The sequence below is a fragment of the Rhipicephalus microplus genome, chromosome X, assembly GCF_043290135.1.
Source record: "Rhipicephalus microplus isolate Deutch F79 chromosome X, USDA_Rmic, whole genome shotgun sequence".
Classification (NCBI taxonomy): Eukaryota; Metazoa; Arthropoda; class Arachnida; order Ixodida; family Ixodidae; genus Rhipicephalus; species Rhipicephalus microplus.
The window spans coordinates 37,108,151-37,132,087 of NC_134710.1; the positions used below are offsets into that span (position 1 = coordinate 37,108,151).

A 23,937-nucleotide genomic window follows, 5' to 3' on the forward strand; every position below is an offset into this window, starting at 1 on the left:
ATCCCCACTTTCCTATCTTCTTCTTTTTTCCTCTCGTTGGCTGTCTTCTTCTCCGTCTATTTTCCTTCTATTCTTTTTATCCCTCCTTCCCCCCAACCCTATAAGGCACTGCGCCGTGTCGCCTGAAGGCAGACAGAAATTAGGTGCCTTTTTCCTCTTCATTCTAACCACTAACAACAACAACAAATAGTGCAAGTACTTTCGAAGAGCTCTCTTTCGTGCGGCGCAATTGTCGAAAACAATATGGCGTCGTAAACAGCATATCGGTCGGTGCGACTTTCAGCAAATGCTTCTCGCGCGTTCGACAGGATGCGTAGTGATTACGGCAGCTCTTTCGGTGCGTGTAAGCAGTGCGGAAAGCTGCGGCAGTGCAATGGTGTACGGTGAAGCGCAGCGAAGCCTGTGCGTCGGTGTGGTTGTCAAGCGGGGATCGGCGTCGATGTATCGACGGCAACTAGCGCTCAAGAAGCCTGCAATGTCTGTTTGTGTGCCGGTAACAGTTGGTTTGCTTGACTTTCCAGTCTCTCTGTTGGGTGCTGTTCGACATTTCGAATGGACAGCGTTTTGGCACGTTGAGTGACCCCAAGTACGTACGGAAACGTATGAACTACGCGCTATGTTCGGTTCTTGCTTCGCCACTGGTTTGCCCGTACGCTTCTATTTATTTTAGAGCAATCTAGTGTTCGGGAGTGAAACGATGTTCGTTGTGAACAGTGGTGCTGTGTTGACGTTCCAAGACTTGTGAACAAGCTGTGCTCGTGTGACCGAAAATTGAAAGACAGCGTTGATGACTGTTTTGCCCTGCGAAGTTGCGGTGGTGGAGCTTGGCACTTTTGTTTGTTAAGTCGTCACTTCTCCTTTTTGTGATAACCATAGTCCTAGCGCTGTGATGTGATCAACCAAAGCTGCGAAATGCTACATTCTGTTGTGAATCGTGTTACTTTGGAAGCGCGCCTGGACTGTTCTTCGGTTACAACTTGAGAGTTCTATGTGGCAGCGAGAGCCCGTGAACGTGAAGCTTCCCTCCAGCCCCCAGAAAAAGCAAAGGTTTCACCGGTGTCTTGCTTTGGATGAAGTTGTAGGCCAATGTCGCCTAACTACAGGTTTCCGAGTTCGTCTGGCCGTCGTTTTGCACGGCACTAGAGCCTTGACAAAAGCCGGTCATGGCCAGTTCTTACACTTTATCAATGGACGTGCACGCCTGGCCAGCCCTTCATTGCTGTCATTGGCAGCTTCCAGTCTGCAGATGCCCTTTGCCTGTTGGCCGTAGAGCACACTTGGTTCCTCATGACACCGACGGCTACTAAATGCTGCTATCGGTGAGTTCACCTTGCAGAACTTAATTTCACCGGTACTATAATTCACGCAGTCCTATAACGTGTGCAAGTTTTTAAGCCCATCAGATGTAATGTTTCGCTATGGTAAGTTGAAGCATGAAAAATTTACTACTACTGTTATATACATACATATATTATGGAGCAAATACATCAGAAGTTTTTTGTGATTTGATACAAGTGAGCTCTTATTTGATTATGAGGTTGGGCCTGTCGATTTACCACGTTTGATAGTTGGAAAGTTAATGTGAATTTATTTTTCAGGAGCCGGGTTGCACTTAAGAAATTTATGTTATTTTGGAAAATTAGTTCTATAGACAATTACCACTGTGGTAGTACTATACTTCAGTAGGACATATATATTGCGGTACGTAAATTTTACATGAGGCTTCGGTTTATTTCAAAGTGATTATAGCAGATTTTGGTCACTTTAACGAAGTGATAGCGTTGTCAAAGAAATATTAAAAGTGAGTGCTTTTAATGATTGTTTTCAAATATCTCGTTTTTGGCTCTTCACAGATCGCGGTGATTGGCTTGTTAAGGTCTTGTGATGCATCGGTTGCACACACTGGCACATCATTCCTCATCATGACTTGGAGCACCTATACAAAAATAGGAAGGACACGTGCTCCCTAACTGTGCAAGCCTATGTCACTGCTGGGACTCTTTTCAGCGGATGTGGCCTGGAAGCATGCATGGCAGCCTCATCTGGAAGGACTGCGATCTGCTTGGGAGCTTCGAGGGCACAAAACTGCCTAACGGCTGGCTGCAAGGTTAGTTTTTCTTTAATACATACGATTACGTGAACACCACTTACTGTGCACAAATTGAAAACCCAAGCATGGTTGCTTGCAGTGGATACCTGTAATATTCTTACACATAATTCGTATTCAACATTTATAGAACTAAATTGCAAGATAATTGAGAATGTTGAAAGCTGAAAGCCTGCAGCTTATGAATGAAACTCCAATCATCTGAGACTCAAAAGCTTGTGCTTTTAAACAAGCACAAATACTTTGATTCCTTTTTGAGCTCTCGAGCTTGTGACTCCCTCTGTGGATCAAGTGCTCTGGAAGGAAATAGCAAGTGGGTGAAAATTGCCTGGCTGTTCACAACTTGCAAGGAGAAAGAGTTATTGAACAAGCCTGAGACGACATAGGGCCAGTAACTGCATCTTTTACCTAATGTAGCTTTTTCTCTCTCAGTGCTGTGGCTTGTGTTTCAGACGAACGTGTTCACCACAATTGCATAGTGATATATATTTTTCTACAAATTGTACCTGACCTAAGTATGCATTGTTGATCTCTAAAGGTGACGTTCAGTGTGTTTCAAAGCCATGGCTTCTCATTTCTCTGTCTGTGGCTAGCCTACTTCAGCAGCAGAGCGATGCAACTAGCACACATGCAAGCCAAGTCATGGAGCGCTCTTTTGGTGTTCTGTGCAGGACGCAGAATATCCATCCGGCAAGACACTGGTATCAACAATAATGGTGAGTGTTGGTGGCACCTGTAGGAGCCCATTGTGTTTGTTGCGTATGATTATTTCCCCTGATGAAGTGCATTTTTGAAAGGTTTTCTTCATATAGAATAATAGATGTCAGCAACAAGCACACTCATAATCCACAAGTTCTTTGTGTCTTCTAGACTGCCCATTTGCTCCTATATGCGGTATGGTGAGCTGGCTATGTTAGACAGCCTTAAAGTTATGAACATTGGCTGTTGTGTTGTAATGGAGTCTAACTTGTGTTTCTTAGTGAACTTATTTGTGGTCTGCTTCTCGCACCTAGTGTAAAGTCGAAATAGAAGAAACTTTACTGGCTTTTTATGCCTGTCAGAAGTTTCATGCCTTCATCTATAACATTGTAGTTTTGCTCTTGTATCATAATAAAATATATTTTCAGTCTTCACTGTTTGTGTGTGTGTTGAGGCTTGTCATTGGCTTCTGAAAATACAATATCTGTAAATATGAGCACATATTTAACAACTCTACACTCTTGCATGTAGCATGGTTGTAACAATGATCTGTATTTTTCTAAGTTCCAGCAGTAACAGGGGGTTCGGTGCTCCACGGTCATGTAGAGTGTATCAAGAACGAAGCACAGAAGACCAAGAAGTATAAAGGGACTACCAGTGGCTGTTCTCCTGCTCAAAGTATACAACAGCAGAAAGATCACATTGTGATGTCAGGAACAGCTGCTGCTTAACTTCTTAGCAGTGCATTATTCAGCAGTTCCTTTGCTTGCATTCGAAATTATTTAAATTTTGCATGAAAGATACCAAACTATGACACTAATTTAAAAGCTGCTGTAGTGTTAGTGGGCAAATATTTTTGAGCTGAAGTTTTTAACGTGTGTTAAGTGCCTGCTGCGTGCCTCTGAATTTACCTGTCAGAAATCACAGCATCCACGGTCGCCAATGGTAACTGTGTTTACATTCTTTGTAGTACAAGAAGTAAAGCCATGAATGCAGTAATCTTGTACTTAGTCGATGTAATCCTTCAGTGTACACTCATTTGTATAGCATCAAGATGCTATAAGTGTATAAGCTCTGGGAAGTGAATCTATGTGGATTATTTTATTTGGAAGGAAGAGGATCATCACTACTCCTAGTATATCTTAACAGTAGATTTTAGTGCTTGTGTATTATCCCACTGCCTGTCCGTCCTTCAACAGTCTACCTATCTACTGTGTAAGTGTAACTTTTTAAATGTATACTTTGCTCGGATAGGTTTGTTCATAATGCAATGCAAGTGACTTATCATCTATGCAGCTCTACTAAGACTAGAAATAAAAGTATTTATTTTTATTTATATGTAGCTATAGCATGCATTTACTTATGTTTTTCTAGGTGCCTGTACAATTGTTTAGCCCTACAAAGGTACTGGTATACTCTAATATTGAATCTGGCATCTTAAAATAGTTTGTTAGTGGAAGTAACAATGCATTTACAACCAATATTACTATCCTCAGATGAACTGTGAAAACTCTATGGAAGTTTATTTACATTTTTTGAACTGTGTGAAGGCAAATGTTTTTATGTTCTTTTATTGTGGTCCCTGTTTCATGCAAATGACACATAATTACTTTGCAGTGGCATAGTATTAGTTGTTATTTTACTCATATGTGCTGAGCAACATCGCAGTTGAGGCCAGCAGCAAGACATACATGCAGTGCACTGGAACATCACCTCACATAGTGTACAGTCTTTGCCCACCAGTAAACTGAATATTTTTCAAGCAGACTAATAGACAGCTGTATGGGAACTGTGTTGATGTGCAAACTATGAAGTCATCTTGAGGAGTGTTTTTCATCATTTTAGTCCAAGTAAAGTAGCTACCCAAGGCCACAACTGGTAGGAATGTGGTGGTTTCCTCTCTCCAAAACCACTCCTACCAGCTGCCTCAATGTTAGCATGGGGTGAATTCATGAACTGGAAAAATAATTGGTCTTTGTTTTCTTGGCCGAAAGAGTCACTTCCCCCGTTGAGCCACCACGACGCGCCAGAATAGAAACATTTAGCTAAATAAAGTTGATTCTACTTTTGAGAAGCGTTTTGGAAACGAAATGGTGCCTATAGCTGTCAATATGAACACTGTTTGCACTAGGGAGCTTAGTAGCTTATAATTGTATTATTCATGTATTGTTTAGAATTTCTTTGCGCTGTGCCAACTTTCAGCCCAAGTGTCCTAACATGCTTTGTTAGTGGGTTGTGAATAAGCCACGTTATGTAAATAAACAGAGTGATATTGCAGACATGTACCAAATATTAATGCACAGCCCTTTTCTTTAGCATGACATTGTCAAGGGCTTTATTCTTGTGTTTTTTATAAAAACTGCTTGTCACTGGGCAGCAGTGGAAGCTAGGCATCAAGCTTTTGCGAGATGGTTCGGGAAACACCGTCTTCAGACATAACAGTGCCGGTGGATTTCTCTCGTAAGTTACTTTCTGTATATTCAAAATGAGTGTATTATAATTGTTGTTTTATAGCCATTCATTTTAATATTTACACCTGAGTGTATGTATGTATGTATGTATGTATGTATGTATGTATGTATGTATGTATGTATGTATGTATGTATGTATGTATGTATGTATGTATGTATGTATGTATGTGTGTGCGTATATGTATGTATCTTTTAAATGAGAATTCGTTTATCATTGGTGAGTAAGTTTGGTAATGATTTGGCTGAATTTTTTTCTAGTTATTTCTCTTCTGAGCCATTATACATTTCAATTTGTTTTGTACTGCATAAAAATGAATGTAACCTTACACAAAATATGTGTGTTCGAAGAAGTTGTTTTGTTTACCAACCTACATTCATGGGCAAGAAATTGGGTAAAATGGAACGAACCTGCGAAGATTAGTTTAGAGCATAGCTACTCTACATGGCATATCTTTTACACATTGCGTTGGTTGAATATGTCGATTTCAACATATCAATTTTAATTAGAATAAGCAAGCTATCACCCGTGGTTGTATATGTGTGTGATATTTATGCATACTGTAATACCGATTCGCAATTACAATTAAGGCCACAAACCTAGTCAAGCTGAATACACGAATTTTGTCCATGCACCTTTCATCTGCATTGGAACTGTTGTTAATAAAAAATAAACTTCAGTTTAGAAATTTATTCTAGTAACCAAAAGCAGGGTATGTTTTTATCACACAAATCAAATTGCCATTGTTCTGTTTCATTCTCGACAATATGGGACCCTCTCAGCAGAACTCAATAAACTGCTATAGTTCATTTTAACCATTGACAGCGACATTACACTGAAGCGTGCAGCATGACAAATAGCGGGAGAGAAGACACAAACTAATCACTCTGTTTGCGTCAGCTCTAACTGTCCGTGCTCTTTGGTCTTGCTGCATGTGATGATGCACACCAAATTAGCACGAAAGCGTGTCCCTACAAAGGCAGTCAACTTGGCTGCAAGCAGTTAGCTCACTGCATGTGTAGATTTTCTTCAAAACACCGTGACGACTGATCGCTGGTCGAATATCCAAACACGTGAAAAGTAATATACCAGGTATGATATTGGTATTTCAGCACTGGACATTTTTGCGATAAGAGAGGATGGAGGAGAAAACTATGAACCCGGAATTGTGTGATTTATGAAGGAGCACAGTACAGCGCTTTTGGGTCAAAAGGGGAGTGAAAAAAGCAAGTGCGAAAGCCACCTTCTCAAAAAATTAGTACTTGCCACCATGCATAATGTCAGGCCAGGCAACCTCTTGAAAAAAAAAAGTGCTTGGTGACTCTGCGAATCGAACCAAGTACCTTCTAGATTGCAGTTGAGTGCTGTAACTGCTCGTCCACTGCAGCAGTGCTTGCATTCGTCCTATTGCTGATATATCGTCATTCCTTCGAATGACGCCAAATGCAAAAACGTCCCGTGAAACTTTGTCGAAAAAAGAAAAAATAGAATGCGTTTGCCCGAGGTTACTAGAAGATAGAAACCGCCACGTGTGACTGTATAACCGTGCGCTATTTATTCTTGTACATTACTGTCATGACGTTGGGATAGCCGGCTCTAACGTAGGCTACCTTCTCATAGTTTGCCAATTATAAATAAGAAAATAAAATTATATATTGGCCTGTGACAACGCTAATCAACTATTATGAGTTCACTATCACTAGTGTCACTTTCACTAGATGAATACTCAGTTTGTTTCCATTATTGCTATTTAAGAAAGTTTTGGCTCATTAACTCAACTCTGCTAATTAGCATTGATTCTCACATCTAAAGACAGTCACACTTCATCTCGCTTTCTGAGTGGCTGTCACTCCCATATAACACGTACTCCCCATTTTTATGCTCTCCGAGCATCTGATGCTGCTTTGTGGAAATATTCCCTGACGTCTGCTGGGCCATAAAATTGTCTTTATTATCTATCAAATTCAAGCTTTCGTGAAGCTGAAACGAGAGTCTCTCTATCTGTCTTTTCGTCCTTTTCGCCCGTGTGATAACGTCTCTCGATCTCAAGACTCGTATACACGTCCTTTGCTTTTGTTTGCTCACTCAAACAACGCTGGACGAAATATCTGCATCGTGTTTTGTGAAAAGCATTAGCACAGAGACACCTCCCGACGAGTCTTCCTCATTTTACGTAGACACATACCTAAGCGTAAGCGTATGCACGTTCTCACGTTCCGGCTTTATAAAAATGCTGTGGTGCATGGAACCAGCGAAGTTCCGCTCAAAATTTCATTTGATTACTGCTGTTATCTATTTCCGCACAATTCGCCTGCAGGCACCAAAGTCGCTCATGTGTTTTGTAATAAGAATATTGTAACAAAGGCTACCTTTGACTATAGGTACAAAATACCCTTACGTTCACCACTATACCGTGCTAGATTGCACCGAATTAGTTAAGTAGCAGTGCAGCTTCATTGAAATTTAAGGTAATTGGTCGCGTTAAATAGGGGAAGACATTTGAGGCACATTTTCAAACATTGGATGCATCGATTTATGTGTGGTTTCATTGATGTGGTGCACCTGAAGTGTTGTTTACTTGTACTTGGTGAGATAGTGCATGGATTGCTCGGTGGCTTAAGGCCATCGAGCAACTTGTTTTTTAGCTACAGTCGTTGATGAAAGGCGAGTTCTTGGCTTTGCACAGCCCACCAAAACGTCTGTTACAACGTACGCGGCATCCCGTAAGCGCTGTAGCAGACGCTCGCGGAACTGAAACTTAGATTCAGGAAATCATTGGCTGTCATCGTATACTCTCGATGCTAGACGCTTTGCGTGCTACCTTGATATTATCGGCCCACACTTCTTTCTTGTCGTTTCATCGGCTATCGTGTGTCCTCCTCGCCCTCTTAAGTGCCGAATAAGTTAAATTTATTCCTGCGCTATAGTAATGCCTCCAGATAAGAGAATTCATGGCTAAGAAAATGCGTAGCCAAGAGAAAGCTTTGTGAATTCGGCCCCTGGTGATTTGCTGCTATATTTGCTACTATAGTATCGGCTTAGATAAGGTATTGGTTTTACGAAGTATTGCTAGAGACTGTTAAGTTTAGCTATAGGTTTTGCTATTTTCCAAGTCCCATCCCACCCAACTGGCTCTTCCGTTCTAGTCATGTTCCAACTCGAGCACCTCTCTGAACAGACATCCATTTTCTTTTGTTTCTTCTTGATTTTCTTTCTTTTTTTCTCTTCTCCCTGTTTTTCTGTCTTTTTTGTCTTGCTATTTATTTCTTTATCTCTGTATTTACTTCCTTCCCTAATTCTTCTTCTTTTCGACCTTTATTTTCTGTCCTCTTTTTTTTTCACTTTTTTTCTTCTTTTTTTCTCTTTCTTCCAGACTTTTTTTGTTTTTCTCCTCTCCCTCACTACCACTTGTCACTCCCCATACAAGGACATGTTACGCTCTGCAGGCGCGCCTGAATAGCCGAATGGTTACGAAGTTCGCCTTGGAATCGTGCGTACGCGGGTTCGAATTCCTCAGCGCCGAGGTTTTGTTTTCGCCCGAAATTCTCTTACTCTCTCACTGCACTCGTTGCCCGGCCCATCGGAGTTATTACATCCCACGCTGGAAAAATCGGCGCACTTGTTCTGGGCGCGAAACAGAAGAGGAAAAAGAAATCGCGTTGTCCGTTAATGATGAAGATAGTTTTACTGGCGACGACTAATGGCACTAGGAAAGCTTGACTGCGCCGCTCTTAAACCGAACGTCTCGGTCAAGCGGGTTAAAACTGCAAAACATCGACGTACACGAAGGAACATCGACCATATACTTCCTCTCTTTAGTGGTATAGGCATGTGCGCAGCATCGAGCTATCGCTCCGTTTTCTTCACAGGGACAGAAGAACGCGCCGTAGGGACAGCTCCAAGTCGAGCGTCTCGTTCAATCTCGGCGACCGTGTATCACACGACAGCGCGACGAATGTCGTTTAGACGTGCCAAAGCCGCAACTCGGTCGACCGCCGCGGAGGAAACCGCTCTGCTTTTCTTGGCTCGGAGCCCCGCCGCACCTCGGGACAATGCTGTGCGGATCAGGAGAAGCTCGGCACCGTGATTTGTTTTGATAGTGCCGACACAGCTACGCGCACTTTCAGCAGGACCTCGGGCCCTGTTCGCGGCTAGCCCCTGTGGTGCTCGACTTTGATCTTGCGTGAGACTGCCGTAAGACTGCCTCAGTAAAACTGCGTTAAAACTCTGATCATCGGTTTCGTTTGATTCCATCGCGGATCGCAAATAATGAGCGTCCAACAGAAATTTCTGAGTAAATGTAAAGCCAGCTAATGACAAAACCCCGCCATAGTTCCCATATTCTTTGTTAATACCGCATTATTGTAGTACTATACGAAATTATTGAAATCTTCCAATTTAACACATGCGCTGTGAACTAGTTCCAGTACTCGGGACGATTACGTTTTTATTTTTCTATCAGGCTCATTTATCACGAATGCGCAAAGCGGTAATAGTAAATAGTAGGTGCCGACGTGAATGCCGCCCGCCTCGGCCTATAAACGCGAAGCTTCAGGATGTTTTCGAACCACTAATTCAATGAATCAATCACACAAACTTAGCGTGAGCCGTAATTAAATCTTCATGATCCTATACATCAAAGCAAAATCGAACAGTATACTATCAGCTGGTGCGAAAGAGTTGCTCCTCGAGATGCGCCTAAATGAGGCGCTGACAAATGACCAGAGCCTCGCTGGCAGCCAACGGCGCTGGAGAAGCCAAGGAGCGCTGCCACCGCCGCTCACCACCCGCCCCATCAATCAGGAGGAACAAAGCGCACAGCCTGTAGCCGCTGCCTTCTTCGCGCGCGCCACACGACAGCTCCCTGCGAGCACGCACGCTTTGCAAACCGGACCTGTCAACTTCTTTGATGCTTGTTCAGGCTACATCAACAAGCAGGAAGCCGGTGTGGTCGATATCCTCGATAAAGCTTCACTTTCGCAGCCGTGAGCCCAGCGTCGGCCGTCGCGACGCTGGGCTCACGTCTCCTATATTCTGCGCTGGTCTCGAGTCTCCGATGCGAGAACAGGCCGTCCCTTTTTGGTTCAGCGAGTGACTGCGGTCCTTGCACCAGTGATGCGAGACGCGGTAGCGGACTGCGCGTACAGGCTCACCCTTGACCCTGCTGTAGGTGAAGCAGCGGTGGCACTTTCGGCAGCAGCAGCAGCAACAGCGTCAGAAGCCCTTGGCAGAAACCCGGCGGTGTGCGCGGTGTGAAGTTTCGCGCCGGCTCCTCGCGACGGCGACTCGACACGCGCCGAGTGCTTTTTAAGGGTCTCCCAGCCCGATACCGCGTCTCGGGGGCTTGCGGCAATGCGGGGCTACCCGCTTGTCCACGCGCGGCTGTGGCGAGGGTGGAGTTTGAGCACTCCCGGGCCGGAAGCCGCGGCTGCGTGGGTGGAGAGTTGGCGAGCTTCCGGGAGCCCGGGCCGGTTGCCCCTACAAGGAGCGCCCGGTGGGGGCGGACGGGCACTTGGGCCCCGGCGCACCAGTCCTGCTCGCACAGCCGTCCGCAGCAGCCGAGCTTTCTGACGCCTGCCTCTTGAGCCGTACAACAGCCATCATGGTAAGTGGCCTCGGCGCTGGGGCTTTCTCACGACGCGCTGATGTTTTGCGAGGCAACCAACCCTTCGGATTCACGCTATCAGTCTGCCGTTGTGAAAGAACCGACAGCTTTTTCTCGCAGTCATAAGTTGAAGTCGCGTGCAGTGCACCAATTTGTAGATTACTACAGACCAGCTTCATTAGTAAATACGGTTTCCGTCACATATTGCGTTCTTTGCAAAAAAACTCGTAATTGTAATTACGCAGAACATGAGGCATTATTGCTTGTTGCAAACTTCATTTTAGTTTTTAACCTGTTTTAACGCTTGTTAGGAATCGCTTATTTCCCATGAGCAAATGCAGTTTAGATAACTGAAACATAAACACTGGTTCACACCGATGGACTTTACCTCGCAGTTTTGAATGTCACTTCCAGACATGTGCTTTTAGCGTTCGTGTCAACAAAGCTCGGTCGATTTGTAAATTTAGCTTTATATTCACGTTTGATGCGAACTCGTTAAGGAGCTCGTGATTTGCCTTATGTGCCACTCGACCATATTTTTATCTCGTTGAACCATTCAAGTGTTCCTCTTTGCCACAATACAGAAAGTGGGGGGATAAGGCCGGGTAACCGTATCACTTCATACTTCCGTGCTTTGTGGAAGAAACATATTATGTTTCTTTTATACTTGATTAAAATGAAAATATTGATCCTGCTTATGCCTAATAACATCTCGTGGGTCGGATGTCGGAAACAGTTGTTCCGTGTCACGCCTGTAGCCCACTTACTTTGAGTGTAGGTCAGTGTTCCGAGGCACTCGGAAGCCGCCCGCTCGTCTTCGTCACTTCGGAGCTGGGTGGGCACCGGCGAGGGCGAAAACAGTGAATCAGACTGATTTGTCTCGTGGCAAGGGCAGTATGCAGTGCTCTCGCGGTGTGTCCCGCTCGTCGGGGGCCGAGCGGGCCAAGTTTGTTTCCATCCGGAGAAGCCTCGCACAGGTGGAGACAAGCTCGGCTCGGTGGCGGTGACGGATGATTGAGATCCACGAGATTAGCGACGCTTGACGCGGCAGGCACGCTTTGAAGTGTCACGGCTGCTTTTCAAGCTCGGGCGTCCCTCTCTGCTGCCGTGCATTGTCTGTGGCTATGCCGGGTGACGGACGTGAAGAGATTGCGGAAGGAAAGAATACGAGGTTGGGGAGCGGAGACCAATCAATTGTCCAGTTTCTGTTTTTTTCTGCTTTTACTTTCACTGGATTTCGTACGGTATAGTACAAAACTTGCAGCATTCCTGGTGGCAACGTCAAACACGTCTTACTTAGTAAACAGAAAGAGAGATAGAGAAAGGCAGAGAGCTCAAGTGAAGTTGTAGCATCCGGTTTGCCACCCTGCACTAAGGGGAAAGGGAAAGAAAGATGAGAAGGAAAGAGGAAAGAAAAATAATCGCGAGAAAAAGAAAAGTGAGGGGGGGGGGGAAGTCACAGAGGCCACGCGATCGCGTTTCTGAATGAAAAAAGACGGAGCCAAAACTTTTGCGACTTCATTCAAAATTTTCTGTATGGAAATCGTAAAGTCCTGGAATGCCCATTCTCCACCTGGATTGTATTGCAGCCTAAGCTTCATGTTGGTTACATGATAACTGTATCGTATATTACTGTCCGTAGTTAGAGTTTTTTTAGAAAAGGAATTAAATAACGAGTTTTAATGAATTCGCGCACTCAAATGCGGACTATCTAACCCACAGTAGAGGAAGAAAAACACTTATTCACTTTACCAGGGATATATACACTGTTTCGTTCTATTCTTCCAATATGATCTGTACACGAGGTTATTTGCGCAACGTATACGCCATCTCTAAGTTATGCATACAATAAAAGTAATGGCCATTATTAAGATAAACTGCCACTAGAGGGAGTGGTTAACGGTGTCGGGCTGCTAACCTTCTTCTAAATTGTCTAAATTGTCTGGATTAGAGAGGTCCGTGTACTGTGCTATTTCAGCGTACGTTAAAGAAACCCAGGTGGTCGAAATTATCCTGCGCCTTCCATCACCCCAGACATTGCCCGAGTTGCCTTGGGACGTTAAACTTGGAATAGACGTCGCGGAAATACAATAGTTATTGATGTGTTCAAAGCGCACACGCAAGCGCTGAAAGGTAACGCAAGCTTCATATTGGCTGACACGGAACGTTGAGTATTGCAAGGTATAGTGCACCGAATTCTGTTAGGGCGACGTTGGTTTCCACAGTTCGCGATTATCTAGCCGCGATGCACATGAAGAGAATAGCGTATACTAACGCCTGAATAGAGATCGTACGGGCGAAACTTACCATTTGTGAATCCGTAAAAGGATATGAGTGGTGTGCTCTCAACTTGGAGTCCATAAAAGTTACACAGGGTGTGATGTGTCACAAGCTACTGTTCACATAAGAGTAAAAAGAAAAAGCAGAAAGTGATTGCGAACTATATGCATAAAGGGGTCACGGTAAATGGCAATATAGCAAATAAAAGTCCATTTTACACATGGTGCTACTTATATCAGTGTTGTTCGGTATGTCCCCACCATCTACACCTATACGTGAAAATATCGATATATTCAGACTGCCCCGCAAACAGAAAATGTAGCCGCACGGGTATGTATACGTTTTCTTCGTGCTGAAATCTAGGTATGTTCAGCCAGGTATCTAGTATGTTCCGTGTGCCATAAGCAAGCCCACTGTCTATTTCACCTTTGGCAGGCATGCTGACAGCTTTGTCATGTCATGACGCTGTGCGTCTTGAAACGTGGTGCTTGGGCACCGTGTTCATAGGGTGCTTTAGGTGAATCGCAATCTCCTGTGCCTGATACCACCATTGACAAATGTGCACGTGCATCAATATCGTAGGCACGCATGACATTCACAAGGTTTTACGAAACTGTGAAGCTAGCTGTTGCAAGTAAAAAAAAAAGATGTATCCGGTAGACCGAAACGTTATATATACCACGCGTACACTGTCACCACGTACGCGACACGTTGAGTGAGTGAAACAGACGCCATGCGCTCAGAACGAGGTGATTGCGTTTACTAGCAAAGTTCCGCGCTTGGAACGGCACCACCGTTGCTAACGATGGCGGTTGATGCAAAGTGTATTCCAAACAATCCATTCACTAGACCGAGTGCCAGTCAAGAGATGCTGGCCATGCGCAGAGTTTCGCCACCACCCCCCGCCTTTGCAGTTATTTGACTCCGAAAAAAAAAAAGTTTCGCAGTGGATGCAAAAGTGAGAATGCAGCGATGATGAGCTTCTCAGTGTACGGTCTGCCTTTGTTTCCAGGCTTTTCGGGGATGAGTAAACAGTTCTTGCAATGCAACACCAGAAGTATTGATTATTGTCGAAAACCTAAATGGCCATAACGCTTCAGTTTGGACTATGGAGGGGATGGTGTAAAGCTGTGGGATGCACTTAATTGCCGCCTGATCCCCTCTGGCAATGGAAGACCTGGTGGTGAGCTTGAATAAAGGTTGCCCAGCACAACATTTTTTAACAGTTACGTCCCATATGCATGCATGCGTATCATGAGCCAACTAGCTCTTCGCATGCGCAAGCGTCGTATAAAACGAGAATTTGTTTAGAAAAACAAAGGCAATTGGGCGCGCGCCAGTACTAAGTCACGACCAAAAGGTTCAAATTCATAAGTAACTGCCACTCTTATCCCGACCGTTGGCATCACGTTCGCTAAAATAGCCTCTAGAGTGTCCTCCTTCGAAAATAGACGCGTTTATACCGTTAAAACACCTTCGGAACTGTATCCCCAGTGCTTACCTTGTCCCTTACCCACCTTCAAGATTGACCCACGAAGCAGAACATGCTGTAACATATCTTCGCCGATGTAAAGTAAATCACCCTTGGTGTTCGTTCAGTCGATGCTATACAGGCAGCAAGCAACAATATTCTAGGTGTCCCTCGTTTCCCGGTAAAACTTTTTTTCGAAATACAAGAGCGCGCTTCCTTGCGCTGTGTGTTCTCTCAACCTACGGCGGCAGCTGTATTCCTTCAATTGGAGACAAGACCCTATAGTCGCACTTTCAAGCGCTTGTCTTTTATGCCTGCTTATATGAAAAATGCGAGTCTGCATTTTCCGCGTCATCAAGCAAGCAAACTGCGCTTGAACACGCTATTTGCGGAAGTGACAAGCTTCCATGGGTTGGGCTAACTGCATCGCGGGAAAGCTGTAGCTTTACAAATTCGAAAAGGGTCTATTCCCGAATTCATCACTCCGTGAAACATCAGGTTACTTTCCGAATTTAGGCTTTCGTGTAGGATAAGAATAAACGCAGGCGTTGCATTCGCACATGTCAACAAAATGGCCAAGAAAGAGAATGCATATAAGCGTATGAGCGTGAGCGGTATGAAATCCGAAGTTTGACGAAAACCCACGTGGTCGACAGGAGGCACCGTAAAAATTAAGAGGCAACCACCATAATAAAAAAAACAAGTTAAAACAAACAAAAGTTCTGGCTCCCACACGGGCGCCTTGTTTTCGGTCAAATGACAGAGATACCGCTAATTTCGTCGCCAGAACATCTGTCAGAAAGCAGTCTTTAAAAAAAATGAAAGAAAAGGAAAACAGCAGAGAAGGACGAAAGGCTCGAAGCGTCCATATGGTGGACAAAATCCGAATAATAATAATATACGACAACAAGAACCTTGTAAAAAAAATACATGTCACACCAAGCTTGCTCTGTTGCCATACTGTTTGTGTTGTTTTTTGTTTCTTTTTAAAAAAAGAGTATTTTAAAAATCTTCAAACAGGCGTCCATACGTTGTTTTCAATCATTTATTGTTTCTTTTAAAAAGTAATAATTACATGCATAATATCAACAATCATGTATACAGGCGAGTTCATCGTATAACTGCTACGAAGGTGTCTTTTTCACTATATACTGACAAAAAATCCTGATTACTTCTTGTTGTTTTTTTTAACTGAAGTCAAATATTGGGAGAAGCCCACCACGGGCTAGTCGAAAATTTTTGGTGTTAGCGAATCTCCGCCTAGGCAGCAGCCCTTTATCGAAGAACATATTGTTTTTGTGGGGCTCTGTGAGCCAAAACCACGATATAAGGCACACCGCAGTGGAAGACTCCGAATTAACTTTAATTATATAGGTTTATTTACCGTGCACCTTGACCTAAGTACAAGCGTATTCATGCATTTCGCCACCTTCTGAAAGGAGCCGCCATTACCGGGAATCGACCCGTGCCCTCGAATTCAACAGCGCAGCTGCATGCTATCTTATGCTGTCACGGCTGGGCGAAGTAATAGCATGAGGCACAGCAGGAAAGCTGTCATGCCGTAAGTCGAACTCCGTGGTCGACACAGTAAATCCGTTTACACCCTTACGTAGGTTTTACCATGTCTATAACCAACACCCTTACACCTTAGGAAAAAATGCCCTTTAACAAATCCAAACACTCATATCACTTGATGGTGGTGTGTGTGGGGGGGGGGGGGGTTGCAAATTAAAGTTTCTATCTCTAAAAAAACTATGAAAAATGAAGACTAACAGTCAGGCAGCACGCAACAACAGATGGCATCAGCATGAAAGGTACACTCACGTGGCATACACACAACGTAGCATAATACCTCGTGTACGGAGTGTTCACGCTGCAGAGTCATGCATTGACCATTTATATACAGCCATGCATCTTTAACCACCGTTCAGTGCTCGTTAGAATACTCCAGCTCCACAAACCTTAAAAATGAACATTCACAGCCATGCGTGAATGCATGCTTTGCTTGTAGATATAGGCCTAAAAGAGACTTTTTAATCAAGAAGTCCCAGTTTTCTTAGGGCACTCTGTCGTTTGGGTTACAGGTTATTGAATAACACATGTCACTCTTAGCTCCTAAAGGTATTTTAAGCAAAACATTATACCAAAGCGCAAGCCAAAATGCTATTCGGGGAAGCAGTGAAATCTTGATTGATATGTGGGGTTTAACGTCCCAAAACCACTATATGATTATGAGAGACGCCGTAGTGGAGGGCTCCGGAAATTTAGACCACCTGGGGTTCTTTAACGTGCACCCAAATCCGAGCACACGGGCCTACAACATTTCCGCCTCCATCGGAAATGCAGCCGCCGCAGCCGGGATTCGAACCCGCGCCCTGCGGGTGCAGTGAAATCTTATATACACACTTATTCTCGTAAACTCGATCGGGTTAGGCAAAAGGGTGCGTTGCTTGCCTCAAGTGAACACTCGAACGCTGTCGTTTCCCGAGGCATTTTCCGATACACTGAAGAGGAAAACGGTATTTCTCGGGGGCAGTGGCGTACTCTTTCACGATACTAAAAACACCACGCTTGCTACGAGAAGACGCTTGATAGGCAAGAAAGCGCGTAAAAAAGAGAACACCAGCAAGGACGTCACTTTTGAAGTTCCCGCGCCAGTCGCCGCAGCGTCATTGATTTCGACGGCGTCGATATGAGCCTGCCTTCAAATCGGTAAAAATGAAGCACTCTGGAGGGAGACAGAGACAGCATACCAAGCTTCGGGAAAGTTTGTCGAGGCAATCTGGCCAAAAATCTGTGACGTTGCCACAGCACATTTTCACTGGACATTTAAAAGTGGAACTTTTGTCCTTGCCTTTCTCATCTATTAAAGAACTTATGTTGAAACTAGTGACACGAGTTTTCAGGGAAGATTTTATCAGTGTAAACTTATTTATTATTTAACTTAAGTGTGCCTTTAAGAAACGTCACTGGCTGGTTCTGCTTGACCATGCACAAAAGAATTTACTAGAACACCGTTATCCCCGCGTTTCCTTTATACGCTGAAAAATTAAGTCCAATAATGCATAATAGCGTCATGTAATGGCTACTGTCGATGTATTGAAAAAAATGTTCGGCAACATTTACAAAGGCTGATAGTGTGAACGATTCTTCTATAGTCTTGATGTATTACAAATGGGCCGCAATTGTTATGCTATACGTATGTGGCTCGCTTTGGGAGAACAAAAAATGGTTACGTGACACTCGTTGATGCTGTGCCAGCAAAAGTTCGCTCAGTTGCCCAATCTCCACCTCAACTTCATTGCTTCTTTACGGAATGGTGAGGAACTTAGCAAGAGAGGGAAAGGGGGACAGTAGAACACTCTTTTGCTTATCATATTCTCTCAGAAACAATGTCTTTCTGCAAGCGCCCTCAGACACATGATATACCACGAAAGCTTCCTTCGTTTCTTCGTTGAATTCGGAAACCTGCAGCCTCTAGTCAGAGCTTGTCAGCGAGGATTATTGGACTTCGTGTGGGTAAACGGTGGAATTTAGCGACGCTGCCCTCCTTTGGTTTTGCCACTGACCACGTTGGTATTGTTCCAGGGCATGACAGCGAAAGAACAAATGTCAGCGCATGCTCCCAGAATAAATGTCGCGTTTCGTATAGTGCAAAAATATATCGCGTCGCTGACGCGAAAGTTCGCGCCGTCTTGCACACGTCCGGCCGTAAAACTCTCGATGTCTGCGCCGCGTTTCGTGCCAAGCGGTGGGCCCGCGTGGCTTCCAGAATAGTTGGCACCCTGACAGCTGCGGTCCAGAGTCACTGTTGCGTCATTCAGCAGCAAAACGAGCGGCTCCGAAGTGACGCGCGCTTGCGAGACACGTTCATACTTTCCATGTGCGGAATCATGAGACAGACTCGGGATCCCGTTTAACTTTTGAAACTGAGCTCGGAGGAGGATTGTGAACTGAGCAATCCCTGGTAGTGTTCAAAGGATTCTGCATGGTTTCTCCATTCTTACACCATGGTTTCTCCCCATCGGCGAGCGATTTATACACGTTGACTTTGTTTCATCTTCCTTTAGTTGTACATTACCTAACTTCATGCATAAGAAGCATGTATCGATAGGCGGGTTCCAGCGCTGGGGCTCCACGCGGCTTGCGCACGTGAGCCCTCGCGCTCCCCTGTATTCTGCACAGGTGTGGTGGTGAGTACAAAGGAACGCGACAGCGTGAGCACACAGGTGTACCCGGCACTAAAACTCCCTTTGTAATATTTCCGAGATACAGGTGTCGTTATTGTAAACCGAACTGGCCTGACTACATTCGGTTCCAAGAGTAATGCGGTTAACATTCATGTATCCAGTGCGCACTATAACGAGTGTAGGGTATACTTGATGGTACTGTTTAGAGTGTTATTGTATTGTAAATAAATATTTCAGAGCGTATTTACAGACCACTTGCGAAGACGGCGCTGCTTCTAGCCTTCCCACTTTATTGCATTCGGCGAAATTTCTCTCCATATTTCTTTCAATAAGCAAGGCCTTGTTCTTTTTGTTGTTGTTTTCTATCTGCAATATTTTTATGCAACATCGGGTATTTCTCGTTACGTTCATGTGCTAGCCTACCGATATAGGGCATATTCAGTGACCGTCTTGCATTAACTGCAAAAACATTTCGATGGCAGATAAAAGAAGAGAAAAACAGCCTCCTCTCAACACGTTCTCATTTCCATACACACGGCTGCTCAGATTACACGCCGTTAGCATTCCTGATGAGGTTCAGAGAAGACAGGTAACGTTTTATTAAGCGTGTGATGTAGATGTCGAATAAACTGTACCTATGGCACTTTGACTACGATTCAGGAAATAATTAAAAGAAACAAATTGGAGTATATTCTTTTGCAAATAATAGAGTAATAATAAAACATGCAGTCAGATATTCCAGTTTTACATGTCCGCGATGGTAACAACGAGCCTTAAATGCATCTTTTATTCATACTTTCGTGCAACAAAACTTCTTGTAAATGTTTCTTTCCCCTATATTCTGTTTTTTTGTGATGACCCTGTATGCACCTGTGTGCAACGCATTAAGGGAACACATGATAAAAAGTATTTCGAATATCTTATATTTAGATGATGATATACATAGGCGTGCGCACGGACGGGGAGGAGGGCAGGGGGTGGCCGCCCTCTCCCCTTAGTCACCAAAGAAAGGAGAGGAAGGTGCTGCGACGACGTGACCCTCTTCCCCCTGATGGGGTACCCTACCTATATGGTGATATGTGATCCAAAAAGCATTCATGCACTAACGCAGTTTCCTGCATTCTCGGAAGCAGTCACGTAGACTTAAGTATCTAATGAAAAGGAAAAAAACAATAAAAAAAATAAATAATACAACACCGTACTCTCCGAGTCAGAGTCACGCACGTACGCGTCGCTTGTAGCGAGAAGTGGTGCCAGCTGAAGTCAGTGTTTTATTCTAGATTAGTACCCGCAAAACCCCTAGATTTCAATAAAAATGACTGATTGATATATGAGGTTTAACGTCCTAAAACCAGCATATCATTATGAGAGACGCCGTAGTGGTGGGCTCCGGAAATTTTAAACACCTGGGGTTGTTCAACGTCCACCCAAATCTGAGCACACGGGCCTACAGTGTTTTCGCCTCCTTTAGAAATTCAGCCGCCGCAGCCGGGATTCGATCCCGCGACCTGTGGGTCAGCAGCCAATATATATATATATATATATATATATATATATATATATATATATATATATATATATATATATATATATATATATATATATATATATATATGCTCACTCTCACTTCAGATAAATGAGATGCCTTCCCCTTCTCCCCACTTCCCGAAAAAAAAAATTTCTACGCCCCTGGTGACAACGGCCGTTTCGACACCAAATGTTTATCTTACACTTTAACACACACAACTGGTGCGTTTAAATGATTTGAAACCGCCACGGCTTCTTCAAACCTTTTGCCACAGTGCAACTAGATTTAGGTCACTCTTGTGCCGGTGCTTACTGTCGATGAAATTACTTTCGTCATACCACAGCAAGAAAACCCTTTCCGGTAGAAAAGAAGCAGCACGTTTGCTTGAGCCAATCAGCTGATGCTTGTTGCCAATATGTACTATTAGTGATGCCAATCTGAAACCTTTAATTAATTCCTTAAAACTCACGGGAAATGAGAGTTGTCTCTGCATGACATTATTCAGGTTAATTCACTTCTGATTATGAGAATAATAATAGTTGACTTTATCGCCTAATTCTTCAAAATCTTATTTGAAGAAAAAAACGCATAATATTAGCAACCAGCGAAGGTCCTTTTTCTACATTTTTCGTTAATAGTACATAAAGGACTTGCAGGATGCATCAGTTGCTACAAAGACAGACAGGTTTGTCAAGTTGACTTTGCGCACTCAAATAGGTCATAGACGTGGTCTTTTGAGTCAATTGACAGTCTTGAACGCCTTTTTTGTGCAGATTATGAGGTGGCGGTCAATTTCTATAGTTCCCTATATATGTCCAATCAGCGTAACAAGATTTACAGCAGATATACAGGAAACATTTCTTACTGGCTGATGGCCATCATGTCGATCAGCTTTCAATTTGTATTTTCGTCTTTTTGCGTCACGCCATTGTCCCAATAATGAATGCGCGCCACTCACCCAATTGCCAGTCCTGCTTTCGCTCTCTCAGTCCGCCGTGGTGGAACAGTGGACCGGGCTCAGCTACTGACCCGAAGCTTGCGGTTTCGACACCAGCCGAGGAAGTCACGTTTTGATGTAGGCGAAATGCAACAAGGCCTGCATATACTGTGCGATGTCAGCAGGAACAGCCAGATGGTCGAAATTTCCGGACTGCATTTCCGATGGAGGCAGAAATGTTGTAGGCCCGTGTGCTCAGATTTGGGTGCACGTTAATGAACCCCAGGTGGGCGAAATTTCCGGAGCCCTCCACTACGGCGTCTCTCATGATCAGATGGTGGTTTTGGGACGTTAAACCCCACATATCAATCAATCGAAATTTCTGGAGCCCTCTTCTACCGCTTTTCTCATAACAAACGAACGTTAAACCCTTGATATTGTTATTGTTATTACTATTTTCGCTCCATTTCCTCTCAAAGCTTTCTCGTTCAGAAGTTATTGGACATGGAAACTTTGCGCAGTGAATGCACAGGGTGAGCGTGGACTTGGCGCGTTTTTATATGCATTACAAGAAGAAAAAAATTCAGCTTGCTTCACAGAGCATATATCACTCAGGGCACCCGTGGTGATACGCGCTCCAACTGAACACTTGAAAATCTCATTTCCTACAAGTTGACAGCGTATAAAGATCTTGTATTACAGAACTGCTGTTGCCTTCACTCAGCCCAGCAGAACACCAAAATGAAGAGCAGCGAACAATGAAAATTATTGTCTCTATAGCCTGACCAATTGAAAAGCGTGATCTCTTGTAGCACCTGTCACTAGACCGCGTCTTGTAACGTTTACAAAGCTTTAAATATTCCCTAGATTAAATAAAAAGACACCAATTCTTTGAAATAAATAGACTATTCCTAGATCTAGAGATAAATTCTTATAGTGTAGGCATCACTGGTGGCAATCGCACTGAGTACTTAGAGAGTGGAATGAGGAACGCTGTCGTAATGAATTAGTAAGCTTTCTATCGCTGCATATAACGTTGGTGGTGGCGTCGCTATCGTCGATGAGTCAAGCACAGGTATCGGTAATCTGACCATCAGCGGAACGCGTCGTCTTCTATACATCAGGGATCGAACCCTCCAGCGATATTGCTGACGCTATAGCATCACCTCCCGAATAAACTCGAATAGTAGTGTCCTGCGCGTAATCTTAACAGAACAAATATAAAAGAATGGCGAATCTTCCCAAACACAGGCGGCGCATGACAGCTGCGGGAGGAGAAAACGAGGGCTTCTCGAACGAGTGGTAATGCGCCACGCGTAAACGGCATCGCGTCGCATTTTTCGGGGTGCACGCATTATATAGAAAAGGTGATGCGCTACTGTCGCGCATTTGTGTAAACAGGGATCGTAACCCTTTATCTCGAGCGGCTGACATCTGAACAACGGTCATCAGGGTATGAGGAAGCAGTAAAGGTCAGGGAGAGAGGGAGACGACAGACGGAGACTATTTACGTACGTACACAGGAAATGACCGCTTATTTCGCATTGCAGAAACTGTTAACAGTAAGGGCTTTGTAGTGAGACGAATTGCAAGCAGTACAAAAAAAAGACAAAATTTTGTACCGGGAAAAGATTCCGTGGCGACAGGCCTTCGCGCTACGAAGGGTGCTCAAGAACACGTTTTGTTAACCATATATGTGTATACGTGCTCACCCACCTGGTCAGTTCGGCACAGAAACGACTGGCCCTGCTGTTATCTGTGAGTGATTGTTTATGTTTTTGTTTTTTTGTCTTGTCTCTACAAGTTTCTTCAAAAATGCTTTAAGACTGGTGAATTTCTCTTTCACACGTGGGGACACAGCATGAATACCTCCGTTCACAAAGTATAAATTGAAAAATGCAGTAGCACACAATAAGAATATAAGACAGAGACCACCGCGAAATAAGCGTGGAATCTCGACAGCAGGAACCAAGATCGATCGGTGCATACACAGCGGCTAACACGGAAAAACGAAAACTGATGGGTCTTTGGCTTGTCCACGCTTGAAGTCGATGACGAAGTGAGGAGATGGCAGCACGAACTGGAGGCGTAACATAACAACAAAAGGGAGAGTGCGAGCGACGTGCCACACCATTTGTTTTAAGTCTGGCTACCATCTCTTTGGAAAGCGGCTGACCTTCACACTGTTAGTGCAAGTTTGCGCCTATTAAGAGTGCAGAGAGCACCAGCGAGGACGTCCTCGGAACAGAAATTGAAAACAACCATGGCTGTACTGGATGCGGTTCTTGTAGATCTGCCGAGAAAACGACAAGCACACCTGCACGGCCTACGGTTTTCCTCGCGTGTTTTGCTAAGTTGCGTGCACGTATATATAGGATGACACCACTTTTCGAGCACTCGAGTTGAGAGCGAGCTTTTATTTTCGAAGCCTTCATCTCGTGGGCGAGCTTAAAAAAAGAAAACAAACAGAAGAATCTTTTACTAGTAGCATGAGGCAAAGAGTAGAAACCTAGAACAAGGGAGTATCCAACGTATCGATAAGTGGCCTTCAAGGTGTTCGCCTTCGAGGAAAGAAAAAACTTCTTGTCCAAACACCGGCACCGGCAACCTTTGTCAAGCCCGCAGTTGCTGAAGGTATTGACTAGTTGAGG

The 23,937-nt window shown here is 44.1% G+C and overlaps 1 protein-coding gene across 5 annotated transcripts in view; it reads left to right on the plus strand.

Moving 5' to 3' along the window:
• The first annotated feature begins 214 nt into the window (after window positions 1-214).
• Window positions 215-23,937, plus strand: part of LOC142775005 (uncharacterized) — a 142,044-nt gene continuing 118,321 nt past the window's right edge. The window contains exons 1-4 of one of the 5 annotated variants that reach the window (XM_075876235.1): window positions 215-1,319; window positions 1,854-2,107; window positions 2,701-2,823; window positions 3,371-5,967. In XM_075876235.1, coding sequence (XP_075732350.1) covers window positions 2,011-2,107; window positions 2,701-2,823; window positions 3,371-3,537 — 387 coding nt within the window. In that variant the 5' untranslated portion in view covers window positions 215-1,319; window positions 1,854-2,010 and the 3' untranslated portion in view covers window positions 3,538-5,967. Of the gene's footprint in view, window positions 1,320-1,853; window positions 2,108-2,700; window positions 2,824-3,370; window positions 5,968-23,937 lie in introns of those variants that run through there. The other 4 variants (XM_075876236.1, XM_075876237.1, XM_075876238.1 and 1 more) reach the window with 4 other exon arrangements.